This window comes from Tenrec ecaudatus, chromosome 13 (genome assembly GCF_050624435.1).
Source record: "Tenrec ecaudatus isolate mTenEca1 chromosome 13, mTenEca1.hap1, whole genome shotgun sequence".
Taxonomy (NCBI): Eukaryota; Metazoa; Chordata; class Mammalia; order Afrosoricida; family Tenrecidae; genus Tenrec; species Tenrec ecaudatus.
Window position 1 is genome coordinate 6,956,235 of NC_134542.1, and position 17,823 is coordinate 6,974,057.

A 17,823-nucleotide genomic window follows, 5' to 3' on the forward strand; every position below is an offset into this window, starting at 1 on the left:
TGACAGCTGGCTTCCCAGTGAGAAGTCCATCTCTCAGGGATGTAAATGCATGCACACATGTACACACACACACACGGTGTCTCCTATGACGTCATCACAGAGAGCCACCCTGGCCCATGGTGGGCGAGGACTCCGGTACACTGGGACCAGGAGGTCCTGGAGTCACCTTGCAGGCAGGCTACCACAGAGACCCGTGTCTCCCAGGTCCGTGGGACAAGATTGACGGGGGCTCCCCTGGGTTGTCGGAATCAGACAATAGAAATAAAAGGATACTCAGTTCATCTGGCTTTCAGATAAGTAAGGAGTCACTTTTCAGCATAAAGTACGTTCCAAATACTGCATAGCCACTCTGAGGAGGAGGTGCCCAAGACCGAGGCACTGAGTTCTTAGGGTGACATGTGACCTGAGGGTGACAGACTGATTCCTGGGCTTTGTGGGCACTGAGACTGGCCCTCCCATCCAAGGCATGGGGCTCCCATAGGACCCAGAGGGACCACGGCCTTAAGGGCAGGGGCAGGCTAACCCTTAGGACTCTCTTCTTAAGGACAGAGGGGGATGTCCCCAAGCTGAGCCTGAGGGCTGAGTGGAAGCAGGGCAGCTGGAGGAACTGGAAATGCAGGGCCCAGAATCCTCTGGAGAAGGGGAGGCAGACAGGCTATGCCTTGTCCCCCCACCCCCATCTTTCTGAACCACTATTGAGGTCTCCGGGAAGGCTTGCCTTTGCTGACCCCTGACCCAGGGCCCTGGGCACTCCTTCCACAGCCAAGGCCTCCTCTTAGTGAAGGAACCACTGTGGACAGTGAGGCTTCCCCTCTGTCCACGCTTCTTTCTTCTCTGTCCTGGCCTTGAGGGACCACCAGCTGGACTCACGCGTGGCTCAGGCGCAGGGCCAGCAGCTGGCATTCCCAAGGGCAGCCAGGTGTATCCTCTCAGACACACTGTCTCTGGGCAAAGGCCCCAGCTGCTGCTGCCAAGGAGCGCCCCCCTCCCCCCCTTAGATGAAGCGTTTGTCCTTCTCTTGGTAGGAGAAGGGGTCACCGGGGAAAGGCTGAGGGGGAGGCTGGTTGTAGACGCCCTGCAGGAAGATCCAGGCCGTGACCACCACCATGATGGGCGTCACCACAAACAGGCAGAGGCGGTCTACCGTACGGGACACGCGGTTCCAGCAGTCCTTCTCCTAAAGAGGGAAGGGCAAAGACAGGGGGCAGGTGTGTGTGTGTGTCAGGCCCAGGACCAAGGCCGAGGGGTGGCCTTGGTTTGTCTAAGGGAAGGGCCTCAGGCTGGTGGGCGGGTGAGACCAGCGGACACTCTGTCTTCAGCAAGCTCCCAGCCCCTCCAGGCACACTCAGGCCTGGCCAGGAGTCTGTGGAAAGTGGGGGAGGTCACGGCGTCCACTGCAGAGCTCCAGGGAGCCAGAGCGGAGCTAAGTGCTGAGGATTGGGGTGGGGGAGCATAAGGGGTTTGCCGAGGAATGGGGACAGGTACTCCCTCGTCTCTCCTCAGCCCCCCAAGCCCCTTGGGATTGCTGTGAGCCCCGTCCTTCTCAAGGAAGGCTGTAGACAGCACCGTGGCCTTGAGCTGCCTTTGAAACGCCGGCTTGGTCTGGTGTGTCAGGGGTGGAATCAGGCAGGTGGGAAACAATGGGCTCCTGGGTGTGGGAAGGGCTTAAGGGTGGGTGGCCGGGCCAGGCTTATGCCTGGTCCAGTGAGATACCATGGGGGTTGGCAGGCAGGAGTGGCCTTCCTTCCTTGGAAGCGTGCAGCCACTCCCTCGGGAAACTGGCATGTATCTCTGGGAGGCTCGGTGCCCCCTTCCGACGGGACATGCTTGCGCAGTGCCCTGCGTGAGCACCTGCCCCGGCGGCCCCGGGCCTCACCTCGTTGTAATTGTTCTGGTCCCGCATGTGGTTGACAATGAAGTTGGCCCCGTCCACTGCTGGCTTCAGCTCACTGAAGAGCTCCTTCTGGGTCTGCTTGGAGCCTGGTGGGGGTCGGCCTGTGGACACCCGGCGGAGGTGGGCGTGAGGCCTGACCCCCGCCCCCACCTCCCATGGGTAGGCCGAGTCCTAAAGGCCCTGAGACTCACGTGCAGTGGTGAGGCGCCGGGCCAGCCCGTGCCGCTCCGACTGCTTCTCAAACATGAGGTCGCTGCGGGACTTGAGGGAGAAGTACTCCTCAGCCTTGGAGATGTAGCCCACCGAGCTGCTCCTGCGGACCAGGGTCCCCGGGCCGGGCCCGTCCTCCGCCGGGTGGGACATGTGCAGCAGTTCAGGCAGGGTCTCCAGAAAGAGCTGTGGGGGGCCGGGTGACACGGGGGGACCTTCTTACACCCTGACCTCAGGCTAACAGTATGCCTCGCTTCCTGTCCTCCCCAGCAGGACCCTCATCACATACTGATGGACACGTGGTTGCTTCTAACATTTGCTCATTGACCACAGGGCCGCGCACGTCACAGTCATTGAAAACGAGTTCTGTAGTTGATCACGTGCTTCACGATTCTGATCAACCTCCTAACTCGATGTGTGGGGCCTGGAGTCTCTAAAGGGTGCACGCAGCCATCCAAGGCACCACACATGGGTCTCTAGTTTCCTGGAGCAACCGGGAGGAAGAAGGGAAGTCAGGAAAAGGAGGAGGAGGACGTGGAGCTGGGGCCGGTGGCCTCGAAGAACAAGGGCCTCCTTTGCCACGAGACCGGAAGAAGTGGATGGTGGCCAACCACCAAGGCTGAACGTTTGATCACAGAAGAATCCTGACCAAAGGGGAGGCCACAGCACGGAGCCTCAACATCTCGTGGACTCTGGACTTTTCGGAGCCCTGAGGTCTTCTTTAAACCGTCAAGCAGAAATAGCCCTTCAGGTGGTCTTAAAACCAAACAGTCCATCTTCACCGGTAACAGAGAGCAGGCTCTTGTGCACTGTGGTCTTTGGCGAACTCTCTAGATGGGATGAAACTGACAACAGCTACAGGGAAGCGCGGCGGGAATTTAGGGGGCAGGGAGCTCACGTGACTGGGGAAGGGTTGCACAGGGTGAAGCATATGGCGGGTGGCACTGAGTCTGTGCAGGCCGAAAGGGGGGAACGGGGGTCTGTTTCGCTGTGAAGATTCCCAACAACAATGAAACAGATTTTAAAAATAAATTACATCTTGAGAATAAAAATCCCTACGGGAGGAGTGGATGCGTAGAGATAATAACGGATACAAAGGTTGATGGGGATGCAGGGGCGGGGATACGGAGGGGCAGGGGATTCAGGGAGTAACCCATGAAGGCGGGAGCAAAGAGGGAACTCTAGAACAGATTGTGATCGTAGGACTCGTTTTAAAGGCGACTCAACCATGGGGGCCTGATTCTAAAATCGATGTGGTAATGATTGTACAATTCTTCTCGATTCGATCGAACGACTGAAAAGAAAACGAACATTCCGCAAAGGCTGAGCCCCACCCCCAAGTGCATCCCTCCAAACTCACTGCCATCAAGTCAATTCCTGATCACAGTGACCCTGTAGTACACAGGAGACCTGCCCTCTTTCTCCCGCAGAGCGGCTGGTGGCTTTGAACAGCTGACCTTCCGGTGAGTAGTCCAATACGTCATACTCCACCAAGGCTCCTCCCAAAGGAGGTAAAGACACGGAAATTGCTAAACTCCCCTCAGCTCAGCATCCTCACTCTCTTCTTGACTGAGGCACAAGGAACATAGGAGGCTGGTGGCACCCTGTGATAAGCATTGGCAAGGCTGGTGGTTCAAACCCACCAGCTCACTCTGAAGAACAAGCACAAGTCTGTCTGCTCCCATAAAGCTCCACAGAAGAGTTTCCTCTCGACGGCAGTGGTGGCTTCGCTTATACCCAACACACAACGGAACAAGCTAGCCTCAAGTAGCGGGCGGCAGGGTCTGATGAAGTAAACACCACCCCCGAAGGGGTCAGCTCCTGCCCACCCCCAGAGGTGGGCTCCCCTGACATCCATCACCCAAACGTGACTTTGCCTGTCCTTGGATTCGACAGGCATGAAAGCATGGCCGCTGTCATACTTCCGGCTTCCTCACATGTCATTCCATGTTTCCGTCACATCGAGTAGGATTGCACACTCGTTTCCCCCACTTTGGGCGGCTAATTGCACTTTAGAGACCTGTGTCCTGCAGCCAGCACGGTTCTCTCGTCATCATGAACGCCACCGTGCACACAGCAGAAACTCATCGCTTTATGAATGAGTCCCCCGGCCACTCTCCAAAGCCGGTAACCACTACCAACCCTTGGTCTCTGCAGCTCCCTGGTTCTAGATGTTTCTGCAAGGCCTCACCTTCTTGACACCCTCGGACAGCACGTGGGTGCTGGGCGTTCGGAAGTGGATGTTGAGCACGATGACACAGATCACCACGACCATGGCCACCAGCACCATGCCGAAGAGCAGGAACCTGTGGGTGCAGTTCTTCCTGGAGCCCCAGCCAGGAGCCAGGGGGCGGGGCCTTGGTGGTCAGGGGCGGGGCTTGGGGAGGCAGGAGTGGTAAACCAGGAGGGATGCGATCAAGCGGGAGGGTAGGGCCTGGTGCCTTGGGACAGGCCAAGAGTGGTGGAGCCAGGATAGTGGGTGGGACCAATTGGTGGGAGGGCTAGGGCTAGGAAAGGTGGGGCGAGGCAGGAGAGTCGCAGAGCTCCTGCCTGGCATGGAGAGGTGGGCAGGGCCAGTGGGTGAGTCTGGGTGCAGCAGGAGGGTGGGGCAGGATTAAGTGGGTGAGTGATGCCTGGCAACCTAGGTCGGGCCAAGAGGTGGGCAGGCCAGGAGAGGCAAGGTGGGGCCTGGAGATGTGGCTCGGGGCCAGAGGCGGGCGTGTCTGGGGCAGTGTGTCAGCTCACGCACTTGCCGATGAGCGGAATGGCCATGGAGGTGGCCGGCAGCCGCTTGGAGATGAGCAGCAGGAAGACAGACTGTGCCAGCAGCACAGAGACGGCCACTGATGTCTTCTCGCCACCTGGGGGAGCCCAGACTGAGCTTCGCCACCCTGGTTGGTCCCCACCAGCCGCCAAGTCCCCTCCCGCCACTGGACAACAACCATAGGCCCGGACTACAAACTTGCACTGGGGAGCCAGAGGCCTGGGTTCAAATCCTGTCTCTGCCACTTCTTACCTGGGCCACTTTGGCCAAGTAGCCTGACCTCTCTGTTTGTAGACCTGTTACATGTGGAGATGAACACCTCCTCACAGGTGGTATTAGAAGGTGGGCTCTGCCCTCTGCCTGGCACTGTCCCCTGCCACCCTTCCTCCTGACCCGGAGCTCCCTGATGGGGCACAGGCCTGCTGGCCTCCTTGTTGAGTGCAAGGCCAAGGTCACCGCCCCCTTCACTGAAGGTCCAGCCCGTACCTCCAGCTCTTTCCGGGTCTCTGGGAATGCTCAACCAACTCAGGCACTACCCTGTCCAGGGATCCCTCCCCACCTGCTCCTCACCCTCCTGGGCCCAGGGTGTTCACCCTGTCTGCTTGGGTCACCCCTGTCCCTGGGACTTGCCTGTGATCTGCTCATCGATAATCATCTGAACCTGGAGGTTGCCAAGCTTGGTAAAACAGAAAGTAACCAAGCCAACTCACGGCCACCGAGACTGTTCAGACTCACTATGACCTTATAGCACAGGTGGAATGGCCCCTACGGGTCTCGGCGGCTGTAACTCCTAATGACAGTAGACGGCCTCACCTGAGGTCAGTGAAAGAGGAAGTCCCTCACGGACCCCGACGCAATGGCCGAGGACGCTGCCGCGCACACAGGGTCGCTGTGAGCCGGAGCAACAACAACACCCAAGGTTAGCTTCCTGGAGCCCGTTAGCACAGGTGACGTGTCCCATGACCCCCGGGCCTCCAAAAGGCCCCCAAGGGACAGTCTAGCGGCTTTCCTGGGGTCCTTGTGGAGCCACCAGGAGCCCTGTCCAGCCAGGGACGGATGTCCGGCGGCAGGGTCACGGTGCATCCCGCGTGGCTTCCCCGGGGTGGGGGGTGTGGCAGGACTCACTGTCTGCCGGGAGGTAGAAGACCAGGTTGACCATGAAGGAGATGAGGACGCAGGGCACCAAGATGTTGATGATGTAGAAGAGCGGCTTGCGACGGATGATGAGGTAGAAGGTGACGTCCTGCCGGTCGCGGCTGTCCAGCGGGACGCTGGGGTCCACGTTGACCCTCGCGGGCCGGTGCACAATCTCCCACTCCCCATTCTCTGTGAGCAGCACACAAAGGCACTGGGAGGTCACCCAAGCCAGGAGGGCAGGGCCCTCGGGAAAAGGGGGGCAGGGGTGACGTGGGAGGGGGCCTTCTCGGGACTGATCTTTTTCTCTCCTGGGACAGACTGATGTTAAGGGCACACAGGATTCCATTAGAGAAGCCCTGTTGGCATAGTGCTTAAATGTCAAGGTCTGCAGTTTGAATCCACCAGCCACTCCGTGGGGGACAGACGGCTTTCTGCTCCCATAGAGTGACGGTCTCAGAAGCCCACAGGGGCAGTGCCACCCTGTCCTATGGGGTCGCTGGGAGGTGGATTGACTCCATGCAGTGGGTTTGTTTTTTGGAGGTGGGGCTCAAAGGTCCCATGGACCGAGACTAGGTCTGTGCAGATGAAATTCAAAACCAAACTCATCACCATTGAGTCGATTCTGATTCACAGAGACCCCAGAGGACAGGGTGGACCTGTCCTGGTGGGTTTCTGAGATGGTCGCTCTTTACGGGAGCAGAAAATTTTGTTTTTCTCTCACAGAGCGATTGGTGGTCTTGAACTGCGGACCTTGTGGTTATCAGTCCAACTCATAACCACCAGATAGAGCTGCCCCCACATGTAGCCACCAGAGAGTCCATCTCAGTCGTAAGCCTTGTCTCCCTATGAAGGCCAGTGATGTCAGCGTGGGTAGACCCTCCAGGCCCTGGGTCCTGTCCACGGTGCAGTCAGAGAAAACTCCTCCCCCACGGTGGGCCAGGCTTGGGAATAGCAGGTCAAGGGTCTCTTCTGATGCGTGGGGCAGCAGTGAGTCCCCCTAAAACCTGAGCCTCGTTACAGGTGGGGTGGGAGGTGCTGGGTGTGTGTGTGTGGGTTACATAGGGTCCTTCAGGACAGGGTGGCACTGCTGGGCACCTACATCTGTTATCCACTTCCACCCCAGACAGCCCTGCCCAAACAGAGGGGCTGGGCAGGGGCACTGGTGCTGGCCTATCTCTGGAGCACAGACATGCTGAGTGTGTGTGCGCGTCTTTGTGTATTGGGACGTGTGGGTGGAGTCTGTGTCCGCGTCTCTCTGTGCTTCTGCGTGTACGCACACATGCCTTTCCAGGGAGCACCAGTATGTGTCCTGTGTCTGTCTATGGCGGTGTATCTGCAGGGATCTATCGGCGTGTCTATTTGAGTGTGTCTCAGTACGGGGACACCCATGTGGCTGTGTTTCTGTCCAGGTGTGCCTAAAGAGGTGTGAGTGTGTGCCTATCTGGGAGGTGTTTATGGATTGGGGGGACTTTCATCTCCTGGTAAGTTTTGACTCACAGAATCATGAATGGGAAAGAGGTGGGTGCAGCTGGATGGGAAGAGCAGGGTGTGCCTAGCGGGTGTCCCTCCAGACCTGTGAAGCCCTCGGGGTCAATGATGATCCACTCCACGAAGTACTGGTGCTCCTCTTCGTCAGCCTCCTGCTTCAGGCTCAAGGTGATCTCCTTGGCCGTGTACTTGAGCGAGCTGGGGAGGGCAGTGAACAGAGGTTGGCCCCCAGCCACTGGCAGGGCCAGCAAGCAGGGCTCAGGCTGGGCCTCAGGCGCTCCAGTCCGGAAGTGACTGGAGAAGCGGCTGCACCTGAACTTGAGGGAGCAGTTCTGCCAGTCGAAGGGGAAGTAGGTGACGGAGATGGGGCAGGAGGAGCGGAAGATGGCGGGTGGCAGCCAGTACACGTAGCCTGATGGGTAGACGAGCACGTTGCAGGAGTAGGATATCTGGAATGAGCCGTCATTGCTGGGGGGCAAGGACAAGGGACGCCGTGAGAGTGGGCCAGCCCAGGACCGGCAGGGAGGGGGCGCAGGGGGCGAGGAAGAGGAGGAGGCAGTGGGAGCTGGGGGGGGGGGCAGGCGGGAAGGGGGAGCCCTGAGAGCAAGGGGAGGCGGAGGGCCCTTAAAGAAACGAAGTCGAGGGACAGGAGGGAGGAATTGGGCCCAACTTATTCTCCAGCACTATCTCTGGAAGCCACAGTAGTTCGGCAGGCAGGCGCAAGATACTGATGTTTCCAAATTCCTCAGCATCCCACTGCAGACGGCTGTCGGTCCAGCCCTGGAGGCCCCAAAGGCATGTCAGTGGGATGCTGCTGTTGTCCCGGCACCCCATGACTCCTTCCTCCCCTCCTATGCCCTGGGGTCCCCTGTATAAGGTGAAGAGAATCTGTAATAAAATCAGCCCCCCCCAATAAATCAATCAATAAATAAATATAATCAGGCCGCTGTGATAGTTCTTTCCAGGCAAAGTAACTTAAGGGCCTGGGGTCCAGGCTGCTCCAAATTGGGAAGGACAGCTGGGCGTGTGGCCCTGTGTTGGCAGAAGTCATTTCCTCCTACAGGGCAGTGTCTGGGGCAGGCTGGGTCCCCAGCTGCAGTGGGCCCTGCCCTCATCCCTGCTCCTGGGGTGCCCTTACATGCTCTATCCACACGTTGGTGGTGAGGGTCTCCTCCACTTCTTTCTGTAATCAGACCAGAGGGTGTCCCTGGGTGGGGGCTCTCCATGCAGTCTCCAGGCATCTACTCCGCTGGCCCGGGGCAGAACTCTGGTCATCAGGCCCCCCAGGCCCCCCACCATGCACTCACTGCCGGGAGTGGGTGGGCCGGCCGGTGAGCGGGGAGCGCCAGTGACTTGTGGAGTGTGTCCTGAGGCCTGGGGTGGGTGGTGGACACCCCAGAGCCAAAGCCAGAGGAGACAGACCAGCAGCCCTTTGGGCACCATGGCTTGTTCCCCAGGCTTTGATACCAGCAGGCCGGAGGGTCCCTCCCTGCCAGCCCAGCCTCGGGTGGGGCTCTCACCAGGGAGATGAGGTTGGAGAGGGTGAGGGCCAGAGAGACGTCCACGCTCTCGTCCTTGTGGGCCACTGGCCGGACCTCCTTGTTGTAGCCCTTCTCCTGGAACAGGTGCCGGATCAGCCGCTCCTCCTCGTTCAGGGCCCAGTTGCCTGGGAAGAGGACGGGGCAGGGATAGGAGCAGGCACAGGGCTTAGTGTGGAGGAGGCCCTGTGGGCCCAGGAAGCAGGGGTGGCTCATTCCAGGGAATGATGTAGGCAGGGCAGTGAAGGGGCTGTGGGAGTCATGAGGGACCCCCAGGGAGTGATGCCCTCCCTTACCAGACACCGCTAAGGTGACCAGCAGCCCCAGCACCAGCAAGGGCCCCTCCATCCTGTCCCTCTGACTGGGGCCTGCATCTGCCCCTCTGTCCTTGTCCCAGGGGCTGAGGAATGTGGGGTGGGAGAAAGAAGGGACAGGTGTGGGGTGGGGAGGAGGGATGGCAAAGGGAAGAGGCAGCCGGAAATGCAATCTGACACCTTGAGGCTTAGCAGCAAGCTAGAGAACCAGAGACAGGTGACATGGGGGTGGGGATAGTGACTGGCTGGCCAGAACTGGAGGCCAAGTTCCCAGTCTGAGACTCCCCACAGCTAGCAGTAAGGATGGGGGCAGGGTAGCGTACACATCAGACACTGGAGACCTTGTGGTCAGCCAGGGACAGGAGAACGGCAGCCCACCTGCTGCCAGCCCTTGGCTTCTGCAGACAGCTGTGCTCAGATGAGACGGGCGTGATGCCCCCTTTCCAGCCTCTTTGGGACTCCTGCCCCAGGGACTGAAATTCCACTCCACCCATCTCATCCCCAAAAAGACTCCAGAATCGGCTCCATGGATTACAAATAACGTTTATTAAAGCCTCTGTGATTCTCTGATCACTCACCCCCACCCCAGGTCCCCATACTCAAACTCTGTCTGGATACCCCTTCCCCAGGCGACTTGCCCCCATCCCCTCCTCTGGGAGCAGAAGGTGCTGATCAGGGACTGGTTCTCTTCCATGGCCACTGAAAGGTAGACAACCTCCGGCCCAGCCTCCTCCTCCAGGATCCCTCCAGCGGTTCTCCCTTGGGCCCAGCAGCCAAGCGGAAGGCCTGCAGGGCCTGGGCGAGCAGCCGGGGCAGGCTCTGAGCCATTGTGGCAGGCTCGAGGCCCACCAGGGCACTGAAGACCAGGCGCTGGCCCCCCAGGCCTGCCTGCACCCAGGCGCGGAATTGCCCACTCAGCGACTTGGAGCCCAGGTCAGCAAGAACCTGTGGAGGCAGAGAGGACCACATGGTGGGCCTACTATGAGACATGACGTCCCTCACTGACCCGTAGCCCCACAGTGTGGGAATTGCGCCTGATCTGATCTTGCCACACCGAAGCAAAACACTAAGGCTGTGCAACAGAACAGCAAGGGAACAGAGTGGTGAGGTCCCCAGGGAATGCCGAAGGTGGACTTTGGGGCCAAGGCGTGGTGCCCCAACAGACTGGACTGGAAAACACTCCTAAAGGCCAACAAACAGTCCTTGAACTAACTATAAGCTTTTCTTTCTTGTGTGTTGTGTTTTGTTTTTTTGTCATTGGTTTGTTGTTGTTGTTGATTTGTTGTATATTGTTGCTTGGTTTTGCTCTGTCGTGTTTTTGTGCATGTTATTATCTCCGCAGCTCTGTCTAAATAAGATAGGCTGGATGAACAATCTGGAGGAGAAAACAACGGGACCGACAGTTCCGGGGGACATGGGAGAGGGAGGTCTGGGGGGAAAGGTAGTGGTGTCAACAAACCCAGGGACAAGGGAACAACAAGTGATCCAAATCAGTGGTGAGGAGGGCATAGGAGGTCTGATAGGGTGTGACCAAGGGTAATGTAACCAAGAGGAATTACTGAAACCCAAATGAAGACTGAGCATGATAGTGGGACAGGTGGAAAGTCAAAGGAAATAGAGGAAAGAACTAGGAGGCAAAGGGCATGTATAGAGGTCTAAAAACAGGCATGTACATATGTAAATGTACTTATATATAATGATGGGGAAATAGATCTATGTGTATGTATTTATAGGTTTAGTGTTAAGGTAGCAGAAGGACATTGGACCTCCACTCAAGTACTCCCTCAATGCAAGAATACTTTCTTCTATTAAATTGGCATTCTATGATGCTCACCTTCCTGACAAAATCGCTGAAGACAAAGCGGGCAAATAAGCAAATGTGGTAAAGAAAGCTGATGGTGCCCGGCTATCAAAAAAGATAGATTCTGGGGTCTTATAGGCTTGAAGGTAAACAAGCGGCCATCTAGCTCAGAAGCAATAAAGCCCACATGGAAGAAGCACACCAGCCTGTGTGATCACGAGGTGTCGAAGGGATCAGGTATCAGGTATCATCAGAACCAAAAATTATATCATAGTGAATGTGTGTGTGTGAAGAGACCCAAGGCCCCTTTGTAGGCCACTGGACGTCTCCTTACACAAGGGTCTCAGGGAGGAGATGAGCCAGTCAGGGTGCAAAGTAGCAACGATGAAAAATACAACTTTCCTCTAGTTCCTAAATGCTTCCTCCTCCCCTGCTATCATGATCCCAATTCTACCTTACAAAGCTGGCTAGACCAGAGGATGTACATTGGTACAGATAGGAATTGGAAACGCAGGGAATCCAGGGCCGATGATCCCTTTAGGACCAGTGGTGAGAGTGGAGATACCGTGAGGGTGGAGGGAGAGTGGGATGGAAAGGGGGAACCGATTATAAGGATCTACATGTGACCTCCTCCCTGGGGGACAGACAACAGAAAAGTGGGTGAAGGGAGACGTCGGACAGGGCAAGACATGACAAAATAATAATTTATAAGTTATCAAGGGTTCATGAGGGAGGGGAAAAGTGAGGAGTTGATGCCAGGGGCTTAGGTGGAAAGAAAATGTTTTGAGAATGATGAGGGCAGCAAAAATGTACAAATGTGCTTTACACAACGAATGTATGTATGGATTTTGATAAGTAAAACAATTAAAAAAAGAAAAAGAAAGAACAAAAAGCAATATAGAAATATTAAAAAATGAAAGAACCTGTGGAGGAAGGCCCAGGCCCCTGTCCTGAGTGGGGGTCAGCCTTCTCCCTACCCACCCCACCCTGACCCTGCCCACTTTCTGCTCACACTGGCACCTCACAAGGCCCTGGGGGACACCTTGGTACCCCAGTGCCTCAGCTCACACATGGCTGCCTTCTCCACCCTCTTCCCCTTGAGCTCCCAGAACTGAGCAGAGACACCCAGACTGGGTGGGGGGCACCTTCCTACTACGAGGTGGGCACCCCCTCTCTTCCTGAGAAGGAATCGGGGAGCCTGGCCTACCTCATGGAAGTCCATGGCCAGACCTTCAGGGGGCACCCAGAGGATCCAAGCATGGGTGTTCTGAAGGGCCACCAGTTTCCGTAGCAAGGGCTCCAGCCCAGGGCAACCTATCGGGAACAGTGGACAATGACAGAACTGAGGCAGCAGGGAGTGTGAGTGTGTGTGGGAGGGGCAGGGTGCCCCCCAGAGACTGGCTTGCTATCACACCATCCTATTGCGGCAGATGGGAAAACTGAGGCTGCACTGGTGGGGGTCCAAAGCCACACTGTACCGCGGGTCGTGCGCCCTACTCCAGATACGGGGAGAACGGTCTACCCCGCTACCCCTTGGAGCACTGCATTCCATCGCAGACACCCCCATCCCACCCCCACCCCGGAATTCGCCTCTGGGCTCCCCACGGTGGCCGGCAGGGGGCTGCATTACCGTTCACTCCTCCGTGCAGCTCGGGTCTCCCTCTCTGAGAGCGCGCGCCTTCAGCCTGCCACCCTAGGGAGGCGCAGGGTTAGAAACCGCTCCGCGTCCCAGGGGTGAGGCTGAGCTGGCTTGTGAGGCCTCCGGGTACCTGGCTGCGGCCTTTGTTCCTGGGCTGGCTGCCCTAGTGGCTCTCGGAGCGACGGCGGGGTGCGTGCGGGGCCGAGCAGCTCCTGCGCGCCTCGAAGCAAGCCCATCAGGGTGTGCCCCAGTGAGCGCAGCTCTGTGAGCGGGACAAGGGTGGGGTGAGAATCAGGTGGGGTCCGGATCCTGGCTCCCCACCCGCCTCCACCGCGTACCCCGCTCCTGGGCTGGGAACCGACCGCATCGCCGCCGGTGCTGTAGACACTGCTGGTGCGCCCAGCGCGCACAGGCCGCCCCGGAGCCCGCGCACCGGCGCTCGTAGAAGGTGCACGTCCCGGCTGACGCGGTCAGCGTCTTGTCCGACGGGTCCCAGTCCAGGAGCTCCCTGCAGCTAGGCTCGCGGCTGGAGGGGGACGCTGCGGACCGAACAGGGACCACTTCACCCCAGGCTTCCGGGTTCTTGGCTCGGATCCCGCACGCCCATCTCCAAAGGGAGGCCTGCCTTTCCCCACCCAGAGGGGCTTCTCCCAGAGCACGCTCACCGCTCATCTGCTCCAGGATCCAGTCTCGGAATATGGCCACGCGAGTGTAGACCCCGGGTTTGCCCGGCTCCCCGCAGCCGTCCCCCCAGGAGGTGAGACCATACAGGACCTCCCTGGGGTGGGGGCCAGGCTCAGTGCAGGTGAGGGGGCCGCCAGAGTCACCCTGCGAGGGATCGGAGCTCGAGAAGAGGGCGCTGCATCGGATACAGCTCCTCTCTGCCCGGCAGGCTCAGGGCGCTGAGCTCTACCACCCTCTCCACTCTTTGTCCCCATTTTAGAGACGAGGTCAGTGAGGCTCGGAGGAGTCTAGAGACCACCTAACAAGGAGAGGAGGTTGTTCCACCTCGCAGGAGCGCACGCCCTGCCTGCCTCCTCTGCAGAGCTCTTACCTGGCACGAGTCGATGCCCCCGGCCAGGTAGCCGGCACAGAGCATGCTGTTGGGGCGCAGCGCAGGCCCCAGGGCACGTCGGCAAGCGTCCGCGCTGAGAAGGGGCACGCGGGCCTCTCTCAACGCGCCAGCCTCGGGCCCATCTACAGGGAAGGAGTTGAGGGGTCACTTCTGGAAGGCAGGAAGGAGCCCCACTTTGAGGGTGTTCCCTGCTGCCCTTGTACTTTCCGGACTAGGCTGGGTTCCCTACCACCGGCTCCCCTTTCACCATCAGTTAGCGACCCTTTCTTGGCCAGCTCGCGCCTACCTTCGAAGAGGGCCCCCCAGCCTGCAATGGCGCAAGCGGTGCCGGCGGGGGGCTCCCGGGGCGCCGGGGGCAGGCACACGGGGCGCGCGGGCCCCGCCGGGCTGGCTGGCGTCCACAGCTGCACCAAGGCCAGGTCGTTGTGGAAGGTCCGCGGGTCAAACTAGGCAGAACGAAGGCGGCGGGGCGGGTCAACCAAGGAGTGGGGCGAGACGAGGGGCGATCCTAGCCCCGGAGGCCCAAGGGGCTGCTCTCTCACCTGGGGGTGGGGCAAGATGCGGTTCACCAGCACCTCCTCCGCCCGCTGGCCCCGGGGCCCCTCGGCCAGCGTCACCGTCCACCGCAGCTCGTTCCGGGCGCTGTGGAACGAGCGGCGGGTGACGCACAGGCCAGGGGTGCAGCGAGGCGGGGGACTCGGAGACGCCCGTGGGTACTACCCAGCGCCGACATGTGGGGCCGTTTCTCCACTTGGAGGCCGCGAGGGCAGGCTGGGCAGGCGGGAGAGGGGACTGGCCGCGGAGCGGGCCCAAGCTGCCACCGGGTCCGCGCCAAGAGCCTGACAGTGACGAGCCGGGGACTGCGGCCGCCAGGGGGCAGCAGAGACCTGCTCTAGCTCTCCGACGGCCCGGAGGCGGCAGGGGTGGGGCCTGCGAGGGGCGGGGCTAGGGACAGAAGGGGCGGCACACTGGGCGGGGCCGAGGGCGGGGCGTCGTTGGAGGCGGTCCCGGGCGCAGCGGCGAACCGTGGGTTGCGGCCGGCCGGCGGGGCGGGATCATGGGGACCATGGGCGGGGCACTGTTGGGGGCGGGGCCTCTCCGGGGGCGTGGCCGGAACCGCGGGCGGGACGCACCTCTCGAAGCAGTGCGCGGCGCTCAGCACCCAGGACGCCGCCACCAGGACGCCGCTGCACTGGGGCTGCCCCCCGAGCTGCAGCCGCACCAGCCAGGGCCAGGCCCCCGGTGGCGCCGCGCTGCCCCCCACGATGCGGCCGTGGGCCGACGTCACGTTGGCGGCCCCCGGGCGCCGCTCGCCGCACGGCTCTAGAACGGCACGAACGCGTCCCGAGGGACCCACCGAGTCCTCGAGGTCCGCCCCGCCCCCCGGTCCGTCAGTCTCACCTGGCTCCGGTGGGGCCTGCAGGAGGGAGACTGGAGGCGTGGGGTGCCGAGGTCCTGCTGAGATACATACACACCTGGAGCCTCGCGGCCGCCCTCGCGCCCCTCTGCACCCCGGGCTGGCCCTGACCACCCCGTGGGGGCCCCCCGCAGGTGTCCCGGCCCCGCCCCCTCGGACGCGGGAGGGCAGCTGGATCGGAAGGAGGGGTGTGGACAGGCCGGAGAAGGGCCCTCACCGGTGCTTGGGGCGGTGTGGTTGGCACAAGCTTGGCATTCGTGCAGTCGGTGCTGGATCTCCACAGCCACGCGCTGCACTGCCCACCGCGCGCTCCTCTGGGCAGCCCGCAACGCCTGCGTCCCGCGCGCCGACAGCACTGTTGGAATCCCACACCCTCCTGCCGTCTAGTGAATCCGGGCTCACAGCGACCCCGGTGGTGTGACTGAGTCGAATTGTTCATGAGGGCTTTCTTTTTTATTTTTAAATCATTTTATTGGGGGCTCATATAACTCTCATCACAATCCATGCATACATCAATTGTGTAAAGCACATTTGTACATTCACTGCCCGCATTATTCTCAAAACATTTGCTCTCCACCTAAGTCCCTGGCATCAGCTCATTATTCCCCCTCCCTCATGAACCCGTGATAATTTATAGATTATTATTTTGTCATATCTTACCCTGTCGGATGTCTCCACTCACTTTTCTGTTGACCATCCCCCAGGGAGGAGGTTATATGTGGATCCTTGTAATCGGTTCCCCTTTTCCACCCCCACCCTCCCAGTATCGCCACTCTCAGCACTGGTCCTGAAGGGATCATCCGCCCTGGATTCCCTGTGTTTCCAGTTCCTATCTGTACCCGTGTACATCCTCTGGTCTAGCCAGATTTGTAAGGTAGAATTGGGATCATAAGTGGGGTGGCGGAGGAAGCATTTAGGAACTAGAGGAATGTGTATGTTTTTACACTGCACCCTGCTTGGCTCATCTCCTCCCTGAGACCCTTACACAAGGGGATGTCCTGTTGCCTACAGATGGGTTTTGGGTCCCTACCCAGCTCTCCCCCTCATTCACAAGGATAGGATTTTTTGTTCTTTGATGCCTGATCCCTTTGACACCTCATGATCACACAGGCTGGTGTGCTTCCAGGTGGGCTTTGTTGCTTCTGAGCTAGCTGGTCACTTGTTTGTCTTCGAGCCTTTAAGACCCAGAGACTACATCGTTTGATAGCCAGGCATGGGGGCTTTCTTGATGGTAATATTTACCAAGGCAAATTGCCAGGCCCTTCCCCCATAGCACCAGTGAGATGAGAACCACCCGCCTTTAACATCTCACTGCCTCCAGTGAGTTCCAACTCCCAGAGGCCCTAACGGACAGGGTAGAACTGCCCCTGAGCGTTCCCGAGGCTGCACCTCTTTAGCAGATCAGGAAACCTTATCTTTCTACCTCGGAGAGGCTGGTGGTTTCCAAATGGCTGGCCTGGCTGTGATCAGTCCACTGTAGAACCATGATACCACCAGGACTCCGCTTAACAGACTCAAAAACTCAAACCCACTGCCCTTTAGTCTGCCCTCTAGAACAGCACGGTCCCTCTGGTTTCGAAAACTCTAAGTCTGTACAGGCCCTCATCTTCCTCCGCTCAACTGGTGGTTTCAAACTGCTAACCTGGCAGGTAGCAGCCTAACGCACAGTCCACTACGCCAGCCGAGCCCCTTCTTTGGGTTAATGGCTCAGTGGAAACTTTGTGCCACTTCAGGGGGTCTTACTGTTAGGGCATGGGGCACAAAATCATGGGGCCCACGAGCACTGTGGGGAGGGAGGAGGAGAGAGGGTGGTCTGAGCTCATGCACCTAGTTTCTCAGCCCCAAGGCTCTCTGTAATTCAACTGGGCCGGGCCCATGAGAAAGCATCTTTCTTTGAAAAGCTTGCCGCAAAAGCACAGCCCCAAAGATAAAGCCAGTCCAGCGCTCCGGCGTGGACAGACTCAAAGGAGCTGTGGGGAAATTGACTAAAGCTGACCAGTGCTGCCCTGCTTCCCTGCTGAGCCGCAGACCTCTACTGCCCTTTGACATGAGCTCCCCAGCTCCCTGACCCTCCCCACCTCTCCCCCACCCCACCACCTCTGCTCCTTCTACCTGTACCTCCTTCTCAGCAGTGTCTGAGATCCCTCTCCTCTGCCCCGGACCCCAGCAGCTTTCCCAGACCAGACCAGCTCACCTTGCAGGGTGCTGGGGGGCAGACGCAGGTACAGAGGGTGCCCAGGGGCTGCCCATAGGCCTGGAAGGGGTAGCAGCAGCAACAGCAGGGCAGCCAGGAGCATGGTGACTATGCCTGTCCTCTTTCTCTCCGGACCAGAGGGGTCCACCGGCCAGCTGCTTTCCTTTGGGGTTGATCCCCCTGCCTTCCTGGCCCTGGGCGCCGTCTTCTTGTTCCTCAGATCACCTGACCCTGCTCTCTTACATCATAGGGTCCGCTGCCCTGGGGCCATTCCGTCATCACCTGGCCCGAATCCTCGGGGAGCCAGCCCGGGTGGACGCTATATAGTGAACAGAACAGACTGGTGGTGCAT

General features: G+C 59.2%; 2 protein-coding genes across 4 annotated transcripts; both read right to left on the reverse strand.

Annotated features, from left to right (window-relative positions):
* Positions 1-994: 994 nt before the first annotated feature.
* On the reverse strand, positions 995-9,379 carry CHRND (cholinergic receptor nicotinic delta subunit). Of its 3 annotated transcripts, XM_075529503.1 has the most exons (12): positions 9,328-9,379; positions 9,014-9,159; positions 8,632-8,676; positions 8,164-8,273; positions 7,806-7,961; positions 7,579-7,691; positions 5,994-6,194; positions 4,854-4,965; positions 4,296-4,410; positions 2,086-2,290; positions 1,877-1,995; positions 995-1,177 (listed from the first exon to the last, which is right to left on the reverse strand). In XM_075529503.1, the coding sequence occupies exons 1-12, from the start codon at positions 9,377-9,379 to the stop codon at positions 995-997; spliced, it is 1,557 nt and encodes a 518-aa protein (XP_075385618.1). The 3 variants fall into 3 exon arrangements, with proteins under 3 accessions (XP_075385618.1, XP_075385619.1, XP_075385620.1); XM_075529504.1 differs by lacking the exon at positions 8,632-8,676; XM_075529505.1 differs by lacking the exons at positions 8,632-8,676; positions 9,014-9,159; positions 9,328-9,379 and having other exon boundaries at positions 8,178-8,245.
* A 638-nt stretch (positions 9,380-10,017) lies between these two features.
* On the reverse strand, positions 10,018-17,574 carry PRSS56 (serine protease 56). The gene is made up of 12 exons (XM_075530148.1): positions 17,472-17,574; positions 15,522-15,632; positions 15,262-15,318; positions 14,994-15,183; positions 14,403-14,502; positions 14,147-14,306; positions 13,840-13,982; positions 13,451-13,613; positions 13,148-13,324; positions 12,916-13,047; positions 12,354-12,460; positions 10,018-10,290 (listed from the first exon to the last, which is right to left on the reverse strand). The coding sequence occupies exons 1-12, from the start codon at positions 17,572-17,574 to the stop codon at positions 10,018-10,020; spliced, it is 1,716 nt and encodes a 571-aa protein (XP_075386263.1).
* Between the last annotated feature and the right edge of the window lie 249 nt (positions 17,575-17,823).